Below are 21143 nucleotides of genomic sequence, written 5' to 3'. Positions count from 1 at the left end.
GATTACTGCATACAGACATTAGTTATGGAAAAGATCACTGCGTACAGACATTAGCAATGGACCAGATCACTTCATACAGACATTACCAATGGAAAAGATCACTGCATACAGACATTAGCAATCGAAAAGATCACTTTATACAGACATTAGCGATGGAGAAGATCACTGCATACAGACATTAGCAATGGAAAAGATCACTGTGTACAGACATTAGCAATGGAAAAGATCACTGCGTACAGACATTAGCAATGGAAAAGATCACTGCGTACAGACATTAGCAATGGAAAAGATCACTTCATACAGACAGTAGCAATGAAACAGATCACTTCATACAGACATTGGCAATGGAAAATTTCACTGCATAAAGACATTAGCAATGAAAAATATTACTGCATACAGACATTAACAATGGAAAATATCACTGCATACAGACATTAACAATGGGAAATTAGGTTTTCTACAGGGATTTCCTACTGATCTGGACAGTTTGTGACATGGACAGAGGTGGCAGCAGAGAGCACTGTGTCAGACTGGAAATAGTACATTTCTTTCTGCAGGACACACAGGAGCTGATAAGTACTGGAGGACATAAGATTTTTCATTTGAAGTAATATACAAACCTGTATAACTTTCTGGTTTGAACACATTCTTTTCAGAGGATCCCTTTAAAATGAATTCACCTTTAAACATTGCTTTTTGTTTGGGTTGTTTGAGTGGCTACGGCATTCCTCCAAGCACCAAGTCCAATGGAAATCTCAAGATGTTGTAATCTTATGTGTTTTTCCTTCTCTCTCTCTAGATTTTCTGTGGACATACTCCCCATGGACCTCGTCTCCGTTCTTGTGGCCGTTGTTGTCATCTTATTTCTAGTCAATGTTTTTAGGAACCAAAAAAGCTCCACAAATTTCCCCCCTGGCCCTATGCCATTACCCATTATTGGAAATATGAACACAATCAACACGCTAAAACCCCAGAACTCCTTCATAGAGGTAAAAGAAGGCCCCCGCTTGTATATACATATGTATTGTGCATTAGTTTCTGATCGAAATTCTAGGGCTGATTGTTGGGGTCACAGGGGGCTGTATTTCGGGAGATGACTATTGAGGAGATTTGACTTTCATCTTATCAATTTGCGGCTTAAAAAAAAAATTATTAGTCCACTGTGTATAGAAACATAGAAGATTATCGGCACAAAAAGACCACTTGGTCCACACAGTCATGATTTGAAAAAACTTCTACCTTTTTGTGTATACAGCTCCTATCTGTCCTTATGGATACAAACTACAAACCTTGGGGGAGATTTATCAAACATGATGTTAAATGAAACTGGCTCAGTTGCCCCTAGCAACCAATCAGATTCCACCTTTCATTTTTGAAAGAGTCTGTGAGGAATGAAAAGTGGAATCTGATTGGTTTCACTGTACACCACGTTTAATTAATTTCCCACATAGTGTACACTCCGGCTGGGATTCCATCCGGCTACATGAAAAACTTTTTTGACCCCTTTATGACCGAGGTCATTGATTACCCCGGGTGCGGGTCAAATTGAAGCAATGTTCTGGCCCGCCTTTTAAGAGCCACCGCGTTTTTTTTTCTTCCACCAACGGGGCTGGTTGGGGGCGTCATTTTTTGCGCCATGATCTCTAGTTTTTATTAGTATTTTACTGGTGTAAGAAAAAATTTAGATTTTTTTTTTTTAAACATTTTTTTTCTAATACATAATTTAAAAAAATCAGCAATCCTGATGGTGTTTTTTATTTTATTTTTTCATTTACACCGTTCACCGTGGGGGAACAATATTGTTATATTTTAATAGATTGGACAATTCCACATGCTACAATATATATGTTTATTTTTTTTATATTGTTATTTGTATAATGGAAAAGGGGGTTATATAAATGTTTATTGGGCATTTTTATTAGTTTTTTTTTTAAATGTGACTTAAAACTTTTTTCTAATTGCATATATAAGTGCATATAGCCAATGGTCTGATTGCATATACTGATTTATATGAGTATTATTGGGGATCTGTACATAAAGTCTGCCTGACAGCAGACTCTATGAAACATTTGAAGATCGGACAGGATGGGAGAAAGTGGCTTAACCCCGCTTGTTGGTACAAGTAATCAAGACCCCCGCAGCCATGCCTTGTCCTGTCACTGACTACCTTAAACGTTGCGATCACTGTGCATTGCAATAACAGGCAGCTGTGGAACCGCGGCTGCCTGTCATTATGCCCGGGTCTGGGCACAGTAATGTGTGCAGGAACGTATACATATGTTTCTTCTGCACGGGATATGTTCAGTAGGAAAGTATATAGCCATATGGCTGATGTGAAGGGGTTAGGGATGTGGTGTAACCAAAGGTGTTAGAAAGTAGATCTTTATTCTTTGGGAACTGGCAAGGCAATACAAATTATATTGTATTATTTTTTATTTTATTTATTTAAAGGGGTTTTCCGAGTCAGGGGGTCTGCCCCCTGGCGATCTCTAGATCAGTGACCCAACTCCTTTGTTATGAAAGGAACAGCAATTCCATTCATTCTCTAGGGAGCTGCCAGAAACAGCGGAGTTCTATACCCACAGCTTCATTCATAACAGAGGAGTCAGGGCACCGATCTAGAGATCGGAGGTCAGACTTTCCGCAACGTCATACTTTTCCTATTTCTTGTGGATAGAGGACAAGTAAATTTAAATGAGTAAACCCCTTTAAAAATAAATAAAATTATTTTTAATATTTATTTTTTATTTTTAAAATATATATTTAATAGATAATGACCTGCGGCTCTGCAGCTGTTGCAAAACTCCAAACAGGTTAGACATCACTAATGATTTTTAGAGAAACTTTAAAGAGAAACTGCTGATATGTAGCTGGAGCTGCCGAGCTGTTCATTGCCGTGCGGGTCTTCCTACATTTCTCTGTCACACACAGGGGAGTAGCTAGGATTCACGGGGCCCCAAAGCAAAAAACTGTAAGGGCCCCCCTCCCCTACGCACAAGACAAAGCACTGCATATATTCCGTGATGTGGCCAAAAAATAAAATCTCCTGTGGCCAGAGGCAGCCACAAAATTGACAGGCAGAGCAGAGAGTCTTATTGTCTTCTGCTTGTAAGCATGTAAGTAAACATTGAGTCACTTACACACTGCAGTACATAAGGGGTTAAGCAGAAGGACACAGGAGGTTCTTATCTTTTCCCCCGGGCCTCCCTCCTGCGCAGGTCCCATAGCAACTGCCTATCCTGCCTCTATGGTACCTACGCCACTGGTGAAACCCTCTAGAATATTTCATTTTGCCTAAATTCCTCCTAAATGACACCACAGAGAAGAGTAAGAAGACTGACACTGGCATGAGTAGCACTGCAGCCACAGGTAAACATATCAGTGGCTTCACATGTACCAACCTGCTGATAGTTTAATAATCATAATATTTTTTTTATATTGGTTACATTGTGTTTTTCCAGCTGTCAAAAAAGTACGGCTCAGTATTCCGCGTCTATCTGGGTACACAAAAGCTTGTTATCTTGTGCGGGTATGACACCATAAAGGATGCTCTCATCAACCACGCCGAAGAATTTGCTGGAAGACCAGTTACACCGATGGTTCCCAAAACATCAGACAACTATGGTGATTTTTTTTATGAAATAAATGAAAATATTAAAAAGAATTTAACATTTTAAGGAAAGCACTGCTGTTCGGGACCTTTACCTATTGGCCAGAGTGGTCAGCTACAAGGACAACTCTTGAGAACTCAACACATCCATATAATACATTATCTCTCTCTTTTTTTTAGCATAATAATAGTATTATTATTTATTTGAATAGCACCAACAGATTCCAAAGCACTTTTAAGGTTTTTTTTCCTTCTAACTCTTTTATTTTTCCATTTTTGTGGGATTTTAAGCTTTTTTTTTAAAAAAAAAAAATTATTTATTTTTGAGACTTTTGTAGTCCTCTCAGGGGACTTCTATGAGCAATAACTTGATTGCTCATAAAGGTCAATGCTGTTCCCATGTACAGCACTTATCCATTAACTGAGTATTCTATTGACTCTGCTAAAGGGGAGGGTTTTGCAATCTAAGGCTGTGTCAGAGAAGATCGTCCCAGCCGGTACTGCAGTACCGACCGGATGATCTTTACTGACGCTGAATTCAGATGCATCCAAATTCCCTTCTGCTCACAATGGAGCTGTGTGAACTGACATGGTATTCTGCGACATGTCAGTTTCTTGCGGCGCCGCTAGGGATACACTTATCCCTATACACTTCGGCCGGGATTCCATTGAAGGCAGCACTACGAAAGCTACGTAGTAGTCATGGCTGTTGTTGCAAATATGCAACAACGGCCGTGATTACTATGTAGCTTATGTAGTGTGAACATGGCCTAAAAAGGAGCCTTACTGACTATGTAATATAACAATAGATATAATAGTGTTATATAACAATAGACAAGAAACTGACATTCACAGCATTAACCTGTCCTCTTGTTACGTAGGTATTCTATTGGCAAATGGGGAGAGCTGGAAAGTGATGAGAAGATTCACACTGTCGACATTACGAGACTTTGGAATGGGAAGAAAGAGCATAGAAGAAAAGATTACAGAGGAGTGTGAATTATTAATAAAGGCGTTCAGATCACATGGAGGTAATTCTGGTCATGTGACTATGTTTAAAAAAAAATAAAAAAATAAAAAAATAATAATAATAATATTTATTATTTATATGATTAACCAAGATAGGCATGGGGGCTCTACCTAATTCAAGCTATATGAAAGAGGGTGCCACTCTACAGTCATGGCCAAAAGTTTTGAGAATGATACAAATATTAATTTTTACAAAGTCTACTGCTTCAGTTTTTAAAATGGCAATTTGCATATACTCCAGAATGTTATAAAGAGTGATCAGCTTAACAGCAATTACTTGCAAAGTCAATTTTTGCCTAGAAAATGAAGTTTATCCCCCAAAACACATTTCAACATCATTACAGCCCTGCCTTAAAAGGACCAACTAACATCGTTTCAGTGATTGCTCCATTAACACAGGTGTGGGTGTTGATGAGGACAGGGCTGGAGATCAATCTGTCATGATTAAGTAAGACTGACAGTACTGGACACTTTAAAAGGAGGCTGGTGCTTGGCATCATTGTTTCTCTTCTGTTAACCATGGTTATCTCTAAAGAAATATGTGTAGTCATCATTGCACTGCACAAAAATGGCCCAACATGGAAGAGTATCGCAGCTAGAAAGATTGCACCTCAGTCAACAATCTATCGCATCATCAAGAACTTCAAGGAGAGAGGTTCCATTGTTGCCAAAAAGGCTCCAGAGCGCCCAAGAAAGACCAGCAAGCGCCAGGACCGCCTCTTAAAAGTGTTTCAGCTGTGCTACCAGCAGTGCAGAGCTTGCTCAGGAATGGCAGCAGGCAGGTGTATCCCGGAATTTCAGGTGGTACCTGGGCTGTCTCCTCCTTCCTTACGGACCGGATAGGCATCGGGAATCAAATGCGGAAGGTTCGAGTTCTATAAATCCTAAGATTTTCCGATGTTCGATCATCTCTACTTATAAGTAGTTCCATTCTGCCCAGATTGTCATAGTCTATGGTTTCTAGTTACTTGACCTAGTGTTGTCCTGCGTTGTTTTCTGGTTTTCTGACTTTGGCTACTGACCCTTTGACTGCCCCTTGGATCCGATTTTGTACTTTGCTTACCGTCTGGTTTTGACTCGGCTATCTGACCATTCTTTATTGCGTTGTGTTTGTCTGTCTTTGTTCTGTGTACCACTCTACCCTGCATAGGGATTGCCATCCAGTTGTCCCTAGCTGTTAGAGCTTTGAGGCAAGTAGGCAGGGACAGCGGGGCGGGTGCCAGCTTAGGGCTCACCTGTCCTTGTCTCCTGTCCTGCCTAACAGGGAGATTTATCAAACATGGTGTAAAGTTAAACTGGCTCAATTGCCCCTAGCAACCAATCAGATTCCACCTTTCATTCCTCACAGACTCTTTGGAAAATGAAAGGTGGAATCTGATTGGTTGCTAGGGGCAACTGAGCCAGTTTCACTTTACACCATGTTTGATAAATCTCCCCCAAAGAGTCAAAGAGGAGGCACAATAAGGAATGCACCCCACTGTAGAATCTCTTCAAAGAAAAAATGTACACTTTATTAGGAAAGTATTGGTAAACAACAGACAAGTTAACCCCTTAAGGACCGGGCCAATTGTCACAATTGTCGCATTTTCGTTTTTTCCTCCTCACCATCTAAGACCTATAACTCTTTTATTTTTCCATCTACAGGATTATATTAGGTCTTGTTTTTTCAAGAGCAGGTGTACTTTGTAATGGCATCTTTCAATCTGCCATAAAATGAATGACGAAACCCCCAAAATATCATTTATAGGAAGAATTTGGGTAAAAAAAATGTGATTCTGCAATTTTTGGGGGGCTTCCATGTTTACGTAATGCACTTTAAAGAAAAAATTCCAGTTTTACAGTATTCTATAGGTCGGTCTGAACACAGCTATATGCAGGTTTACTAGGTTTTTTATTGTTTTACTATTTTTATTAGCAGTAAAACTTTTTTTTTTTTTTTTGCAAATAGGTATATATAAAATGGCCCTATTGTGACTCTTATAGCGTTTTTATTTTTACCTATGGGGTGTCATTTTTTGTGCCATGATCTCTAGTTTTGATTAGTAATATTTTTTTCTAGATAAGACATATTGATCACTTTTTATTAACTTTTTTATAGCCGGTCTTCACACACAGAAACAAAAAATTGCTTTGTCATTAAGGGGTTAAAACAGCGGCAGTATCAAAGCGATTCATAACATGATGCATGTCTGTACTTCCAGATTTAAGATCAGGAAGTCTTAAAAAAAAATTTCTAGATATGTGTTTTTTTTTTGTTTTTTTTTAGGAAAACCCTTTAACAATCTGACCATCATAAATGCTGCTGTGGCCAACATAATTGTGTGTATACTGCTGGATCATAGATATGACTATGATGATCCTACAATACTGAAGCTCATGAATATAGTGAATGAGAATGTCAGGATCATGGAAAGTCCTATGATTCGGGTATGTATTGTGATATTAATGGAGTTATTAACAACCCCAATACCAAACCAATGGCCGGGCCATAAGACATCTTTTATCCAGAAAGATCCCTCAGGAATGGGATAATACTTATAGTTTTGGGCTATGTTCACACTACGTAAGTCTCCGGACGTAGCGCGTTCCGTGAATAAGCGGCCGTAGACTTACGTAGTTTGCGTACAATGGAAAGTATACGATCTACGGCTGCACAGTTCACACTACGTACAAACTTACGCCAGGATCATACGCGCCGCCGTAATAAATGAGCCAGACCGTTGTTTGAGGGCGAAAATGCCGTAACTTACGCCCGTAGCGTAACATGCGGTCCCGTACGTAGTGGTGATTTCTTCTTTTTTGCAGCTTTTTGTGCCGATCCAAAAGGTTCTGTGGGGTGTCCGGGGCTAGGCGAAGCTTTCCAAGTAAAAGACCGGTGTCAGATCGCTATGTAGGGCGCTCGGGAAGCGTAAGTAGACTGCTGGCGCAAGTTCGCGCTCCGTATGTAGCCGGCCGCAAGTAGCGTAAATCCCCGGCCAGAGTTTAACGCGTATATGTCCGGCCGCGGAAATATGCGGCCGGACATATACGCAGTGTGAACATAGCCTAAAGAAGTGTTTAGCAACTCCAGTCCTCAAGAAACACTATTATGAACAGGTGATCAGTCCTTAAAGACCCAACATATGTGGGGTGTTATGCGTTGTACAATATAGTTAGCTGAGTATATAGCCTAACCCACTCTCTAATAACTCTTTAATCGACCCCCTACAGTCCACTTCATTCCACTGAAACCGTTCTCACCAAGGTGTCAAACCATCTCCTGGAGGCCAAGTCACAAGGAAACTACTCCTTACAGTGCAGTGAGCTGCACCTGCTATACTTACTCAAGAACCTCTACATGCCATACTTACTCATCCTTAGGGCCCTATTCCACCAGACGATTATCGTTTGCATAATCGTTAACGATAAACGATCCAAACGACCAATATTACGAAAGGCCTGAAATCGTTCGCCCATTTACATGGAAAGATAATCGTTACTTATGATCGTTCTTGCGGACGTCTTGTCGTCGCTATTGCGTTCGTCACTACTGCGAACGACCGAACGACTTCATATTCAATGCGAACGATTCGCGAACGAGCAACGATAAAAATAGGTCCAGGTCTTATTAAACGATCAACGATTTCTTGTTTGGTCGTTAGTCGTTAACTGCTATTCAAACGAACGATTATCGTCCGGTGGAATAGGGCCCTTAATCTTTATCGTTTATAGTGCTTAAACCTGTTATGGTCCATGTTTGGTTTATATACCTTGGTTTTGTCTCTTCTATAACTCTTTGGTTTCTATGTGCTTTTTTCAATATTTGATCTAAAAATAATCAATTTCTGATTTGAAGCTGTATAACAGTTATCCCTCCCTGATCGGCTGGCTACCCGGGAGCCACAGAAAGCTAGTCGAAAACGTCAAAGAGTTCCAGATCTTTGTTAGAGACACGTTCACAAGGAAGGAGAAAGAACTGGATATCAATAATCAGAGGAACCTCATTGATGCCTTCCTTGCCAAACAACAAGAGGTAGTGTGTTATTAACGTGTGACAGTGTTCAAACGCCTATCCCCACCAACAACACCACACAAACAACCACACGCACCATTTAGTTTTTTTTCTGTTTTGTTGCATGACAACCTGGAATTATGATGGATTTTGAGTGGTTTGTTTCACTTGATTTACACAAGATGCTGCTCAAATTAGAGGTTGTTTTTTTTTCTGTGAAACAAGCAAATATTAATGAATTTTATTTTTCTTACATAACTACCCTCTAAGGCTGGGTTCACACTATGTATATTTGAGGCTGTATTTGGTCCTCATGTCAGGTCCTCATATCAACCAAAACCAGGAGTGGATTGAAAACACAGAAAGGATCTGTTCACACAATGGTGAAATTGAGTGGACGGCCGCCATATAACAGTAAATAACTGCCATTATTTCAATACAACAGCCGTTGTTTTAAAATAACAGCAAATATTTGCCTTTATATGGCGGCCATCCACTCAATTACAACATTATGTGAACAGATCCTTTCTGTGTTTTCAATCCACTCCTTGTTTTGGTTGCAATATGAGGACCACAATACTGACTGAAATATACGTAGTGTGAACATAGCCTTAAAGTCAATCATTTGTGTGAGGGTAGTCTCTCTTGGGGTGGTCTCTCTTTTGGCCTAATAAATCTAGAAACTGGGATTTTTCTCAAGAGTAAAATTGAAAGCATTCCAACTTGTTATATGGTTGTATTAGTGTCCAGCCAGGGCCGCTTCTGCCATGAGGCGGAATGAGTATTCCGCCTCAGGCGGCACATTCTGGGGTCCCTTTAGGGGCGGCAACTTCTGCCCTGTCATCTGACTCCCGCCGCCCGCTCAGGTGTCCCCCTTTCCGCATCCCTAGAAGCTGCAGCTCTGCAGCTTCTAGGGATGCACTGCCGTCAGACTCGGGGCCCTCGGTGACAGGAGAGGACGCCCCCACTCACACTATAATCCTCTCCCCTGTACGGCATCCGCTGGGTGATAGGCCCCTCCCCCAGGCCAGGTCACAATGCTGTACAACAGAGAGCGTGTATGGCGCTGTGACCTGGCCTGGGGAAGGGGCCTGTGTGACGTCTTCTCCTGTCACCGAGGGAAAGGAGAAGCGGTGGATCCCGGTCCGGATGGTGAGGAGGGGAGCAGGTGGGGGCCCTCAGGTTTTGCCGGGACTGTCCTGATTTTGACGAGACAGCCCCGGCAAAACCATGTCCCGGGAAGCTCCGCCCCCTGCCGCGGGAAGCCCCGCCCCCTGCCGAACGCGAGTAATGTCACCCATGCAGAGCAGGAGAGGAGTCCCTGGAAGACTAGAGGGTCCATACTGGTGAGGTGAGTATGGCTTTTTTTGTTTTAAATACAGATGAAGGGGCTAGTGGTATGATGATGAAGGCACAGGAGGAGGATGAAGGGAGAAGTAGTATGATGATGAAAGGGCAGAAGGATGAGAGGGGTAGTAGTATGATGATGAAAGGGCAGAAGGATGAGAGGGGTTATACTATGATGATGAAAGGGCAGAAGGATGAGAGGGGTTATACTATGATGATGAAAGGGCAGAAGGATGAGAGGGGTAGTAGTATGATGATGAAAGGGCGGAAGGATGAGAGGGGTAGTAGTATGATGATGAAAGGGCAGAAGGATGAGAGGGGTTATACTATGATGATGAAAGGGCAGAAGGATGAGAGGGGTTATACTATGATGATGAAAGGGCAGAAGGATGAGAGGGGTAGTAGTATGATGATGAAAGGGCAGAAGGATGAGAGGGGTTATACTATGATGATGAAAGGGCAGAAGGATGAGAGGGGTAGTAGTATGATGATGAAAGGGCGGAAGGATGAGAGGGGTAGTAGTATGATGATGAAAGGGTGGAAGGATGAGAGGGGTAGTAGTATGATGATGGAAGGGCAGGAGGATGAGAGGGGTTATACTATGATGATGAAAGGGCAGAAGGATGAGAGGGGTAGTAGTATGATGATGGAGGGACAGGAGGATGAGAGGGGTAGTAGTATGATGATGGAAGGGCAGGAGGATGAGAGGGGTTATACTATGATGATGAAAGGGCAGAAGGATGAGAGGGGTAGTAGTATGATGATGGAGGGACAGGAGGATGAGAGGGGTAGTAGTATGATGATGAAAGGGCAGGAGGATGAGAGGGGTTATACTATGATGATGAAAGGGCAGAAGGATGAGAGGGGTAGTAGTATGAGGATGAGAGGGGTTGTACTATGAGGATGGAGGAGGAAGGAGGATGAGAGGGGTTGTAGTTTGATGATGGAAGGACAGGAGGATGAGAGGGGTAGTACTATAATGATGGATGGGCAGGAGGATGAGAGGGGTTATACTATGATGATGGAAGGGCAGGAGGATGAGGGGGGTTATACTATGATGATGGAAGGGCAGGAGGATGAGGGGGGGTTATACTATGATGATGGAAGGGCAGGAGGATGATAAAGTGGGTCGTAGTATGATGATGGAGGGTCTGGAGGATAAAGGTGGGGGTAGTAGTATGATGATAGGGCAGGAGGATGAAGGGGGGAGGAGGATGAAGGGGGGAGTAGTATGATGGTGGAGGGGGAAGGAGGATGAAGGGGGGAGTAGTATGACGATATGGGTAAGGTGGTCTCTGAGGCTAACAGTATTATTGAGTGTCTGAAGCTGGCAGTATTAGGCCCTCTGAGGCCTATACTATTTGGGGGTCTCTAACACTTGGCTCCCCATATGTCACCACCATTAAGACTGGCACTTATACATGCTCCTCTGCAGCCGCCGCTCTCCGCTCAAAGAAGTATCATGTTACTTCTTTGAGCAGAGAGCGTCGGCTGCGGAGGAGCGCACGCTCTCCCATAGATGGGCTATGGGACAGTGAGACAGGCGGGATCCTGCGGCGGAGAGTTCCACCGCGGAATTCCACCTGTTTTACTCAGTGTGAACATACCCTTAGTGTATGCACTTCTGTTATATAGTTCTGTATGCACTGTTGGTATGTAGTTATATATGCAATGTTCACTGCTGGTATATAGTTGTGTTTGCGGGGGAAGGGGCGCAGTTTCAATTTTCGCCTCAGGCAGCATAAAACCTAGAATCGGCCCTGTGTCCAGCAGTATTCAAGTCATGTCCCATATCTATAAGAGACTGAGGTCTGGGCACAGCTCAGTGTTTCCCTTTACCTTACATTCATGTATCCAGATAGACCATGGGAAAAAGTAAATCTAAGGCAGGTTTCACACCACGATTCTGCTCTCTAATACATGGATAAGCCGGCACCCTATAAGGATCAGGTATCTACGAACAGTGGGAGAGATTTATCAAACAAGGTGTAAAGTGAAACTGTCTCAGTTGCCCCTAGCAACCAATCAGATTCCACCTTTCATCCTTCACAGACTCTTTGAAAAATGAAAAGTGGAATCTGATTGGTTGCTAGGGGCAACTGGGCCAGTTTCACTTGACACCATGTTTGATAAATTTCCCCCAGTATCTGTACATGGACTGGCATAGACTTCAGTATGTAAAAATAACAAACTGCACCGTATAAATCCAAACATTGCCACCAAATCCTTCTCAGTCCAACATATTATGAAAAAATAGAGAGAGTAAACTGGTGCTCAATACACCTGTACCTGTGTACCTCAACAAGATTCGCTCACAGATCGCTCACAGGCTGTAATATTCACCAAAGCGTCCACCTGGTGTCCTGCAGATGTTTCAGAGGATAGTCTCCTCCTTCCTCATGCACGTGATGAAGAAGGAGAAGTGCGATGCCCTGGTTCCTGGGGGCCACTTCCGCAGTGCTGTTGTTATGAGCGGGCAATAACCGGGGCAGCTGCAGGGTGTATACTTGTCACGGTATAGGCCTGGGGGTGGTACAGCTGTAGGGCCGGTCTGTGGAATCTGCGGGTGATGATGGGCATGCGATTCTTTGCTGCACTTAGTCAGGGCACCAGTTAGTGGACACCAATGCCAGGGTTCAGTAACAGCTGTTTTATTATAGATGAGTTAACTAGTAGCAACAGTTCTGTCCGGTAGCAACCGGGTATATAGCAGACTTTAACAAATAAGGCAGGAGTGATGCTGCATAGGCTGTGAGAATACGTGCCGGATGATGGGAGTAGGAGTATGAGAGAAATAGCGTTCCTGGGTGGATTAGCTTGAGAATAATACTTGCTGTAAATCCTTGTAGCGATGAGGAGAGATAACGGAATGACACCCAGATGAGAGAGAAGACTCCGGACACTTGAGCAGACAGATACAGCTGAAGACTTGAATACAGCAGAGTACTCGATCCACACTTCTAGTGGTGAAGTGGGACCTGCTAAAGTCCAACTCCTCTGAGGTAGGAGAGGGACGACACACACCCTCCTTGCTTGGAAGCAGGGGAAAGACTAACTTGTTAGGAGGAAGTGGGAGGTCACATGGTTGCTCCTGGCCAGAGCTAGTCGGCCATTGGAGGAACCATGGTTACAGGGCACTGGCACGGTCACGTGATCAACAGCCTTGCATACCACTGTACAATGTAATAATACACAGGAATACATGAGAATACACATGAGAATGCACATAACCAGAGAATACCAGGGGAAAACCAGCAGCAGTTGCAGTGCAAACACTTACCAGAACAGGCATTGACACAGAAATAGAAATGGGCATAATAGGAGTAGTAGTCTGCGTGTTCTGGGACACTGCAGAAGCCTATCTTCCGAAACGTCCGCGTAGTCAGCTAGTGTCTCCTTAGGACACTAAAGTTCAGCAAACCCCTCTTTTAACCGTAGGCAGCCTACTTTTGGAGTAGATGGGGTCCATGCACAGATACGTCAGCACCCAGTTCTCACAGAGTGCCAATCCGAGCATCAGATGAGTTGCGGTGTGAATACACTCTTAAAACAAATATGGGTTTTCCAACATAGTGCTTCAAAGCTTTTCCACTCGCTACAGCTCGCTGATGACATGACTCAATACAATACTGTCCACCTCTCAGCTGTTAGATGTATTCAGCTTGGAAGGGAATTAAGTCATTCAGAGTTATTTATTTATTTCAGTAATTCTGAAGTTTTATTTAGGGTCTTTGACAGTCAATAACATGTCCCCCATATCTTGCTCCTTATTGTCTCTCCCCTTATGTTGTTTCCTGAATCCTGAGTAATAATCTGAAGCTGCATCCCCCTCCTCTTCATCTCTCGTTTGTTTTCTTTGGCAACAGGTTCATTTTTAAAAATGTTGAATCCAGTATGATTATGGGTACTTATATGTAAGGTAGATGTCACTTTACCCTCATAAGATACTACACTAGTTTATATATGCACATGTACTACTTACATCATCATCTTAATTTTCTCTGTTAAAGGGAAACCCAGAATCAACATTATATTACCACAATAAAAACCTGGCTAAACTTGTCAGCAACCTATTTTCTGCTGGAATGGAGACCACCTCAGCCACTCTGCGATGGGGTCTGTTGTTAATGATGAAATATCCTGAAATTCAAAGTAAGTAATAATTATAAGACCCTGAACAAACCCAGAACTGAAACAAATACAAACACGCCATACTATATTGAGTTAATATTTTATGGTACTGCCATGGGCACCAAAGGTACCCTTTAATACCAATATATAAGTACATTCGAGTACATTTAAAATATTACACTTCACGTGTAACTGTTACAAAAAGTAATATGGTTAGTGCATTTAGTGTATATTAGAAACATAGAATATTGTTGGTGGAAAAAAAAACCTACCTGGTCTATCTAGTCTGCCCTTTAGTAGTTCCTTTCTTAGTATTTAAGGATAGATATATATTTACCCCAGGAATATTTATATTCAGTTGTAGATTTACTTACTGCATTAGCTGGAAGTGTATTCCAAATATCTACTCCTCTTTCAGTAAACTTGTTAGGGCTGTAGCAGTGTCCAGTGGTCTGGGTCGCTACCGCACCGGCTCTCTCTACCATCCTTTATGTATGGATGCTGGAGCCCACAAGTCCGGGCCCATCGCTGCATCCTCTTTGGCCCCCTTGGGCACCTCACCGCTCCACACTCCTGCTCACCAACCTCCTTGCAGGCACGTGCTGGCTGTGACAGATTTAAAGGGACAGTATGTGCACCTTTGTGCACCTAATCACCTCCCCTATAAATGTGCACCTGCCCTGTCATTCCCTGTTGGAGCCTCTGCATGTTTCCCATAGTGTGTAGTCCCCATGATTCCTGCCTGAGGTTCCTGTTGCCTATGGTTCCAGCCTGTGACTGCTGTCCTGTTCCTGACACCCTTCCTATCTACCTGCACCTCACCTGCTGCCATTAGAAAGACAATCCAGGGGTAGTTACCCACCAAATCCAACCACCTCATTGTCGCGGTGGGAACTGGTGAAGACCAGAGGCACCTTAGACTCTGCTACTTGCTGCGGCTTAAGCCATTGCTAACAGCGATTCAGCTGATCCACTACTCCTGCCATAACAAAAGTAATATTTTCTTATGTCATTTTTCATCGTTCCTCTAACTAACATCAGATAAGATTGGTGCCCATGGCAGTGCCATAAAACATTGCATCGCAATGGTATGCTTGTTCATATCTGTTTCAGTTCTGGGGTCGTTCAGGGTCTCATATTTATTACACTATACTACCATATGTCTATATTTTATTTCTATTCTATATATGCACAATTATGAGTGTTAAAAAGATGCAGGAAACTAGATGGAACACACGGATAGGCAGTGCTGAGTATAGGTCAAGATTTATTAGACTACATTTCTTTTTTCACTTTCACTTTTGAATATTGTTGAACTATTTCTAAGTTTTGTCAAGTTGAAGAAAAGTTACAATAGTCTTACAAAAATCATTTTTTTCTACATACTAGAAAATGTGCAAAACGAAATAGAAAATGTTATTGGATCTGCTCAACCACAAACAGAACATAGAAAGGAAATGCCATATACCGACGCTGTCATCCATGAGATTCAAAGATTTGGTGACATTTTGCCTGGAAGTCTCCCTCATACAACAACCAGGGACATCACCTTTAAGGGCTACTTTCTTCCAAAGGTGAGGAGATACTTAACCTGCTGTTTCCTTCTTTTTTTTATACACTGTTAAAGGGAATTTATCACATATTTAATTTTAGTTTATCAAATGTAAACTTTAATAGCCTTTCATATTTTCTGCCTTGCATGTTTACACAGTTTAATACGGTGTGTGCCTGTTATGGTGGTGTCAGGAACTCAACTGTCATGGCTCCAGCGTCGACCTCCTCTTGTTCTGCTCCGGCGGGTGGCGCAAGGACACAGCACCGCCTCGCCTGCCGGAGCCGAGTGGTGTCACAGAGACCTGATGGCGTCCCTAGTAACCAGGGACGCCGCAGCTCTGAGTCACTGCCTGAGGCCTCCCAACCTGTGCAGCTGAACTGCATTAAACTCAGGCTGATGGGCAGATCGCACTGCCATTCAGCCTGTAGTGTTTCAACTGCTGTGTGGCTGGATTCAGGAGGCCGGACCAATAGTAAGCTGGTCCGGGCTCCTGATCCAGTATAAAGTATAGGTGTTGCCAGCTCTCATTGCTTGCTACTGAGTTTTGCTCTTGCTAAGCGTTTTTCCCTGTTCCTTGTATCTTATCTTGACCCTTGCATCTATATCCGCCTTTGTTGTCTGCTGCCTGCCTTGACCTTTGTGCCTGTCCCCGACTTCTCTTCTGTCTCTCAATTTTGTACTACTGCTGCCCGCTGTTACCGGCTCGGATAGTTGACCTTGGCTCTTTGTGTTCGTTCATCTGTTATGTGTGCACTGTTAGCAGTGTAGGGATTGTCACTGTGGTTGCCTTCAGTCAGTTAGGACGGTTATGAGGCAAGTAGGTAGGGACAGTGGGTGGTACCAGTCAGGGCTCACTGTCTGTCTTGTGCCTTACCCGCTAGTTATTGTGACAGGTGGTTACTAAAGAATCTCGGCACTCACCAAGTAGGATAATTGCTATTTATTCAGTGAAGCATTTCATCAACAGCAAACAAGGACACTTTTTGGCCAAGAGGCCGATGAAGGCCACTTAGCCAAAACTCTTTCTTGTTTGTTGTTGATGACATGCCTCACTGGATAAATAGCAATAATCTTAATTGGTGAGTGCCGAGATTCTTTACTGCAGAGCTTCTCAATTCCAGTCCTCAGGCCTCACCAACAGGTCATGTTTTGAGGATCTCTTTAGTATTTCACAGGTGATATAATTGTACTCATCAGGTGCATCAGGTATTATCACATGAGTTCTGGGAAATCCTCAAAACATGACCTGTTGGTGAGGCCTGAGGACTGGAATTGAGAAGCACTACTTTACTACATATCTCTGGGTCTTCCTGCCACAAGCACAACTGACAGCGGAGTGCCGTCTCTCTACTATACTCTGTTACGGTAGTTATGATGGATGGAAGGTTATCATCAGAAAAATGGCAACAGACTTTCTAGAAAGTCTACATTTCTAGAAAGAGACAGAGTATAGCCATTAAACCAGGGGCCAGAGGCAATAAATAAGTCTACAACCTTATCGCTGTACAGTATATATAGTACACTGTAATTGTCCCCATTTTATACTAAATTCATCACTGTAAAGTGTACATGGACCTACTGAGTCTCCACCAATAGAGTTGGCATGATGAAATTTCACACTCCAACCCTTTTGTTCTCTGAGAGCTAATCCACCACTAGAGCAGTATAGCTGCAGCCTCCCCCCCCCCCCCCCCCCCCCCCCCTTACGCCCAGAGAACATTTAGCTTTGGTAAATGTTCGTGTATATTGGGAGGAAAGGAGATATAACTGTCTGGCAAATGACCATTCAGTTGACAGTTATTGAAGGTTTTTAGGCAGCTTAAGAGGACCGGGCCAATTAAAATTTTTGCGTTTTTCACTTTTTCATCCTTGTGCTTAAAAGGCCATAGCACTTACATTTTTTCACCTAGAAACCCACATGAGCCCTTATTTTTTTGCGCCGCTAATTTTCCTTTGCAATGACAGGCTAAATTTTTGTATAAAGTTCACTGCAAAACCAGAAAAAAATTGAATGTGTAGTGAAATGTTTTTTTTATTTGTTTTTTTGTTGTTGTTTTTAGGCCGTTTGCCCTGGGGTAAAACTGTCTTGTTATATATGTTCCTGAAGTCGTTACGATTACAACAATGTGTAACTTGGATAACTTTTATTTTACACTCACCGGCCACTTTATTAGGTACACCATGCTAGTAACGGGTTGGACCCCCTTTTGCCTTCAGAACTGCCTCAATTCTTCGTGGCATAGATTCAACAAGGTGCTGGAAGCATTCCTCAGAGATTTTGGTCCATATTGACATGATGGCATCACACAGTTGCCGCAGATTTGTCGGCTGCACATCCATGATGCGAATCTCCCGTTCCACCACATCCCAAAGATGCTCTATTGGATTGAGATCTGGTGACTGTGGAGGCCATTGGAGTACAGTGAACTCATTGTCATGTTCAAGAAACCAGTCTGAGATGATTCTAGCTTTATGACATGGCGCATTATCCTGCTGAAAGTAGCCATCAGATGTTGGGTACATTGTGGTCATAAAGGGATGGACATGGTCAGCAACAATACTCAGGTAGGCTGTGGCGTTGCAACGATGCTCAATTGGTACCAAGGGGCCCAAAGAGTGCCAAGAAAATATTCCCCACACCATGACACCACCACCACCAGCCTGAACCGTTGATACAAGGCAGGATGGATCCATGCTTTCATGTTGTTGACGCCAAATTCTGACCCTACCATCTGAATGTCGCAGCAGAAATCGAGACTCATCAGACCAGGCAACGTTTTTCCAATCTTCTACTGTCCAATTTCGATGAGCTTGTGCAAATCGTAGCCTCAGTTTCCTGTTCTTAGCTGAAAGGAGTGGCACCCGGTGTGGTCTTCTGCTGCTGTAGCCCATCTGCCTCAAAGTTCAACGTACTGTGCGTTCAGAGATGCTCTTCTGCCTACCTTGGTTGTAAAGGTTGGCTATTTGAGTCACTGTTGCCTTTCTATCAGCTCGAACCAGTCTGCCCATTCTCCTCTGACCTCTGGCATCAACAAGGCATTTCCGCCCACAGAACTGCCGCTCACTGGATGTTTTTTCTTTTTCGGACCATTCTCTGTAAACCCTAGAGATGGTTGTGCGTGAAAATCCCAGTAGATCAGCAGTTTCTGAAATACTCAGACCAGCCATTCTGGCACCAACAACCATGCCACGTTCAAAGGCACTCAAATCACCTTTCTTCCCCATACTGATGCTTGGTTTGAACTGCAGGAGATTGTCTTGACCATGTCTACATGCCTAAATGCCGCCATGTCATTGGCTGATTAGAAATTAAGTGGTAACGTGCAGTTGGACAGGTGTACCTAATAAAGTGGCCGGTGAGTGTATTTGACGGCTTTTAAAAAATATATGTTCCTTAAAATTACTCTATTATCATGCTTATAGCGCTTTTATCCTTTGGTCTATGGGGCTGTCTGAGATGTCATTTTTTGCGCCATGATGTGTACTTTCTATCAGTACCTTGATTGCGCATATGCGACTTTTTGATCACTTTTTATTATAATTTTTCTGGATTTAATGCGACCAAAAATGCGCAATTTTGCACTTTGGAATTGTTCTGCGCTTACGCCATTTATAGTGTGAGATCAGGAATGAAATAAATTAATAGTTTAGGTGATTACGCACGTGGCGATACCAAACATGTTTATTTATTTATTTTTATTTATAAAATGGGAAAAGGGTGGTGGTCAAACTTTTATTAGGGGAGGGTTTTTTTTTAATTAATAATAAAACTTTTTTTTTTACACATACACTAGAAGCCCCCTGGGGTTAGGGTTATACCCCCTGGGGGGCTTCTAGTATAAGTACACTGATCTCTCATAGAGATCTATGCAGTATAGTATCCTGCATAGATCGATGAGATAGGCTTCTATTGCAGCCAAAAACAATAGAATGCCGATCCGGGGTCAGTGCCATTACGGTTCAGACCCCGGCCGGCTCCAGATGCAGGGGGGGGGGAGGGGCCGAGGAGGGACGTGCGCGGGCACTGCATTTTAAAAGCTAATTAGCGGGCAGGGCGATCGGACCGTGCCCACTAATAGCCGCATGAAGCACCCGGGACCGCGGCGGTTCAGAGCAGGGCCGCTGTGTGGCCCCCCCTCTGAACTCCCTAGCAATGCCAGGGCACCCTGGGTCGTCTAGGGGTTAAAGTTATGTACCACTAGTACATTGCTTTTTTGTTTTTTACATGAATAGACCAACACCGGTGTGGGGAGTCCGGTGCAACAGTCATTTTTTTTTTTTTAACCGCGTCCTGGTCTATTACTGAGCACCAGCCAGGCACGAAGCACTGGAGGCAGTCTGGCCGGCCCTAGTGTGACAATCTCCCCTTCTACAGTAAAAAAATAAAGCTGTAGAGGAGAGGAGGTGTCACCCTGTTGTGTATGCTCTTTTGCACTATATGCTACTCATCCTTAGAAAATCTTCAGATTCCAACAGGTTACTTTGATTACCTTACGTTTCCTCAGGGCACAACGGTCATCCCATTGCTGCACTCCGCACTCAGAGATAAAGCTTACTTTGAGAAGCAATATGACTTTTATCCAGAACACTTTCTTGACTCAGATGGGAAATTTAAAAAGAATGAAGCCTTCATCCCCTTCTCCTTAGGTAATATTTACAGTTTCCTGCACTGTTGAACTGTAATTCTTTGCCTATATGAAACTTGCCTTGAATTTTTGCTATCGTTCAGTTACAATTTTCAATCAGCCTGAGCCCGGTTGGACAGATGTTTCAGTGCGGACAATCACTTATATTAATGTCTGTTTATGTTTTAACCAGGTAAGAGAAGTTGCGCTGGAGAGAACTTGGCAAAAACGGAAATCTTTTTGTTCTTCACCACCCTGCTGCAGAACTTCACATTCCAGGCTCCCCTTGGAGCCAAGCTGGACCTGACTCCTGCATTGGGGTTTACTAATTGCCCATTACCCCATGAAATCTGTGCAATCCCTCGAAGATAAAATATTTTTGTAGCAAATTCAAGTTTAAGCAGAAAGCAATGACTTTTGTTTTCTTGATACCTCACTAATGGACAAATTCACCATTATAGAGTAATATTCCTCATATTGGCAATCTGATTCACCCTTCCATTGTCCAATATAGAGAAATCACAGCTTTATAATAGGAAATTCTAATATTGATGACATACTATGGAAGCTAATTTTCAGAAATTTATAAAACTGCTAGTAAAAAAAAAAAAAAAAAAGGAAATCACTGCAATGGATTTTTTCACATATTTAATTTGTATTATATTGAATTGTGTTTCAGCTGAGTGTGTGTGTCTGTGTGACAAAATAATAGAACATTTAGCATGAACTTTTCAGAGTTTTCTTTTTCTTTTGAATATTTAGTAGTCCTTGACGTGATCCAGCTTTACAGTGCGACATGGATTTTGGACTTAACCTCTCAACCCCCCCGATATACCTTCAGCCTGATCCCAGCTG

General features: G+C 42.8%; 1 protein-coding gene across 1 annotated transcript; it reads left to right on the top strand.

Moving 5' to 3' along the window:
• Nucleotides 1–804: 804 nt before the first annotated feature.
• LOC138796028 (cytochrome P450 2K1-like) lies at nucleotides 805–20835 on the top strand. Its single transcript, XM_069975903.1, has 9 exons — nucleotides 805–989; nucleotides 3462–3624; nucleotides 4492–4641; nucleotides 6906–7066; nucleotides 8475–8651; nucleotides 13988–14129; nucleotides 15498–15682; nucleotides 20169–20310; nucleotides 20482–20835. Exons 1-9 carry the CDS (start codon nucleotides 822–824, stop codon nucleotides 20658–20660), a joined length of 1467 nt encoding a protein of 488 aa, XP_069832004.1. The 5' UTR covers nucleotides 805–821; the 3' UTR covers nucleotides 20661–20835.
• The last annotated feature ends 308 nt before the right edge of the window (nucleotides 20836–21143 follow it).

Source organism: Dendropsophus ebraccatus, chromosome 6 (assembly GCF_027789765.1).
Source record: "Dendropsophus ebraccatus isolate aDenEbr1 chromosome 6, aDenEbr1.pat, whole genome shotgun sequence".
Lineage (NCBI taxonomy): Eukaryota > Metazoa > Chordata > Amphibia > Anura > Hylidae > Dendropsophus > Dendropsophus ebraccatus.
Note: the sequence above shows the minus strand (reverse complement) of the source record. Positions and strands in the feature narration are given on the sequence as shown.

Excerpts from the sequence above, each read along its gene's own strand:
- LOC138796028 (XM_069975903.1), top strand. The coding sequence starts at position 822 with ATGGACCTCGTCTCCGTTCTTGTGGCCGTTGTTGTCATCTTATTTCTA. Across the intron at positions 7,067-8,474 it reads TGGAAAGTCCTATGATTCGG|CTGTATAACAGTTATCCCTC; the intron begins GTATGTATTGTG and ends TCTGATTTGAAG. Across the intron at positions 14,130-15,497 it reads GAAATATCCTGAAATTCAAA|AAAATGTGCAAAACGAAATA; the intron begins GTAAGTAATAAT and ends TCTACATACTAG.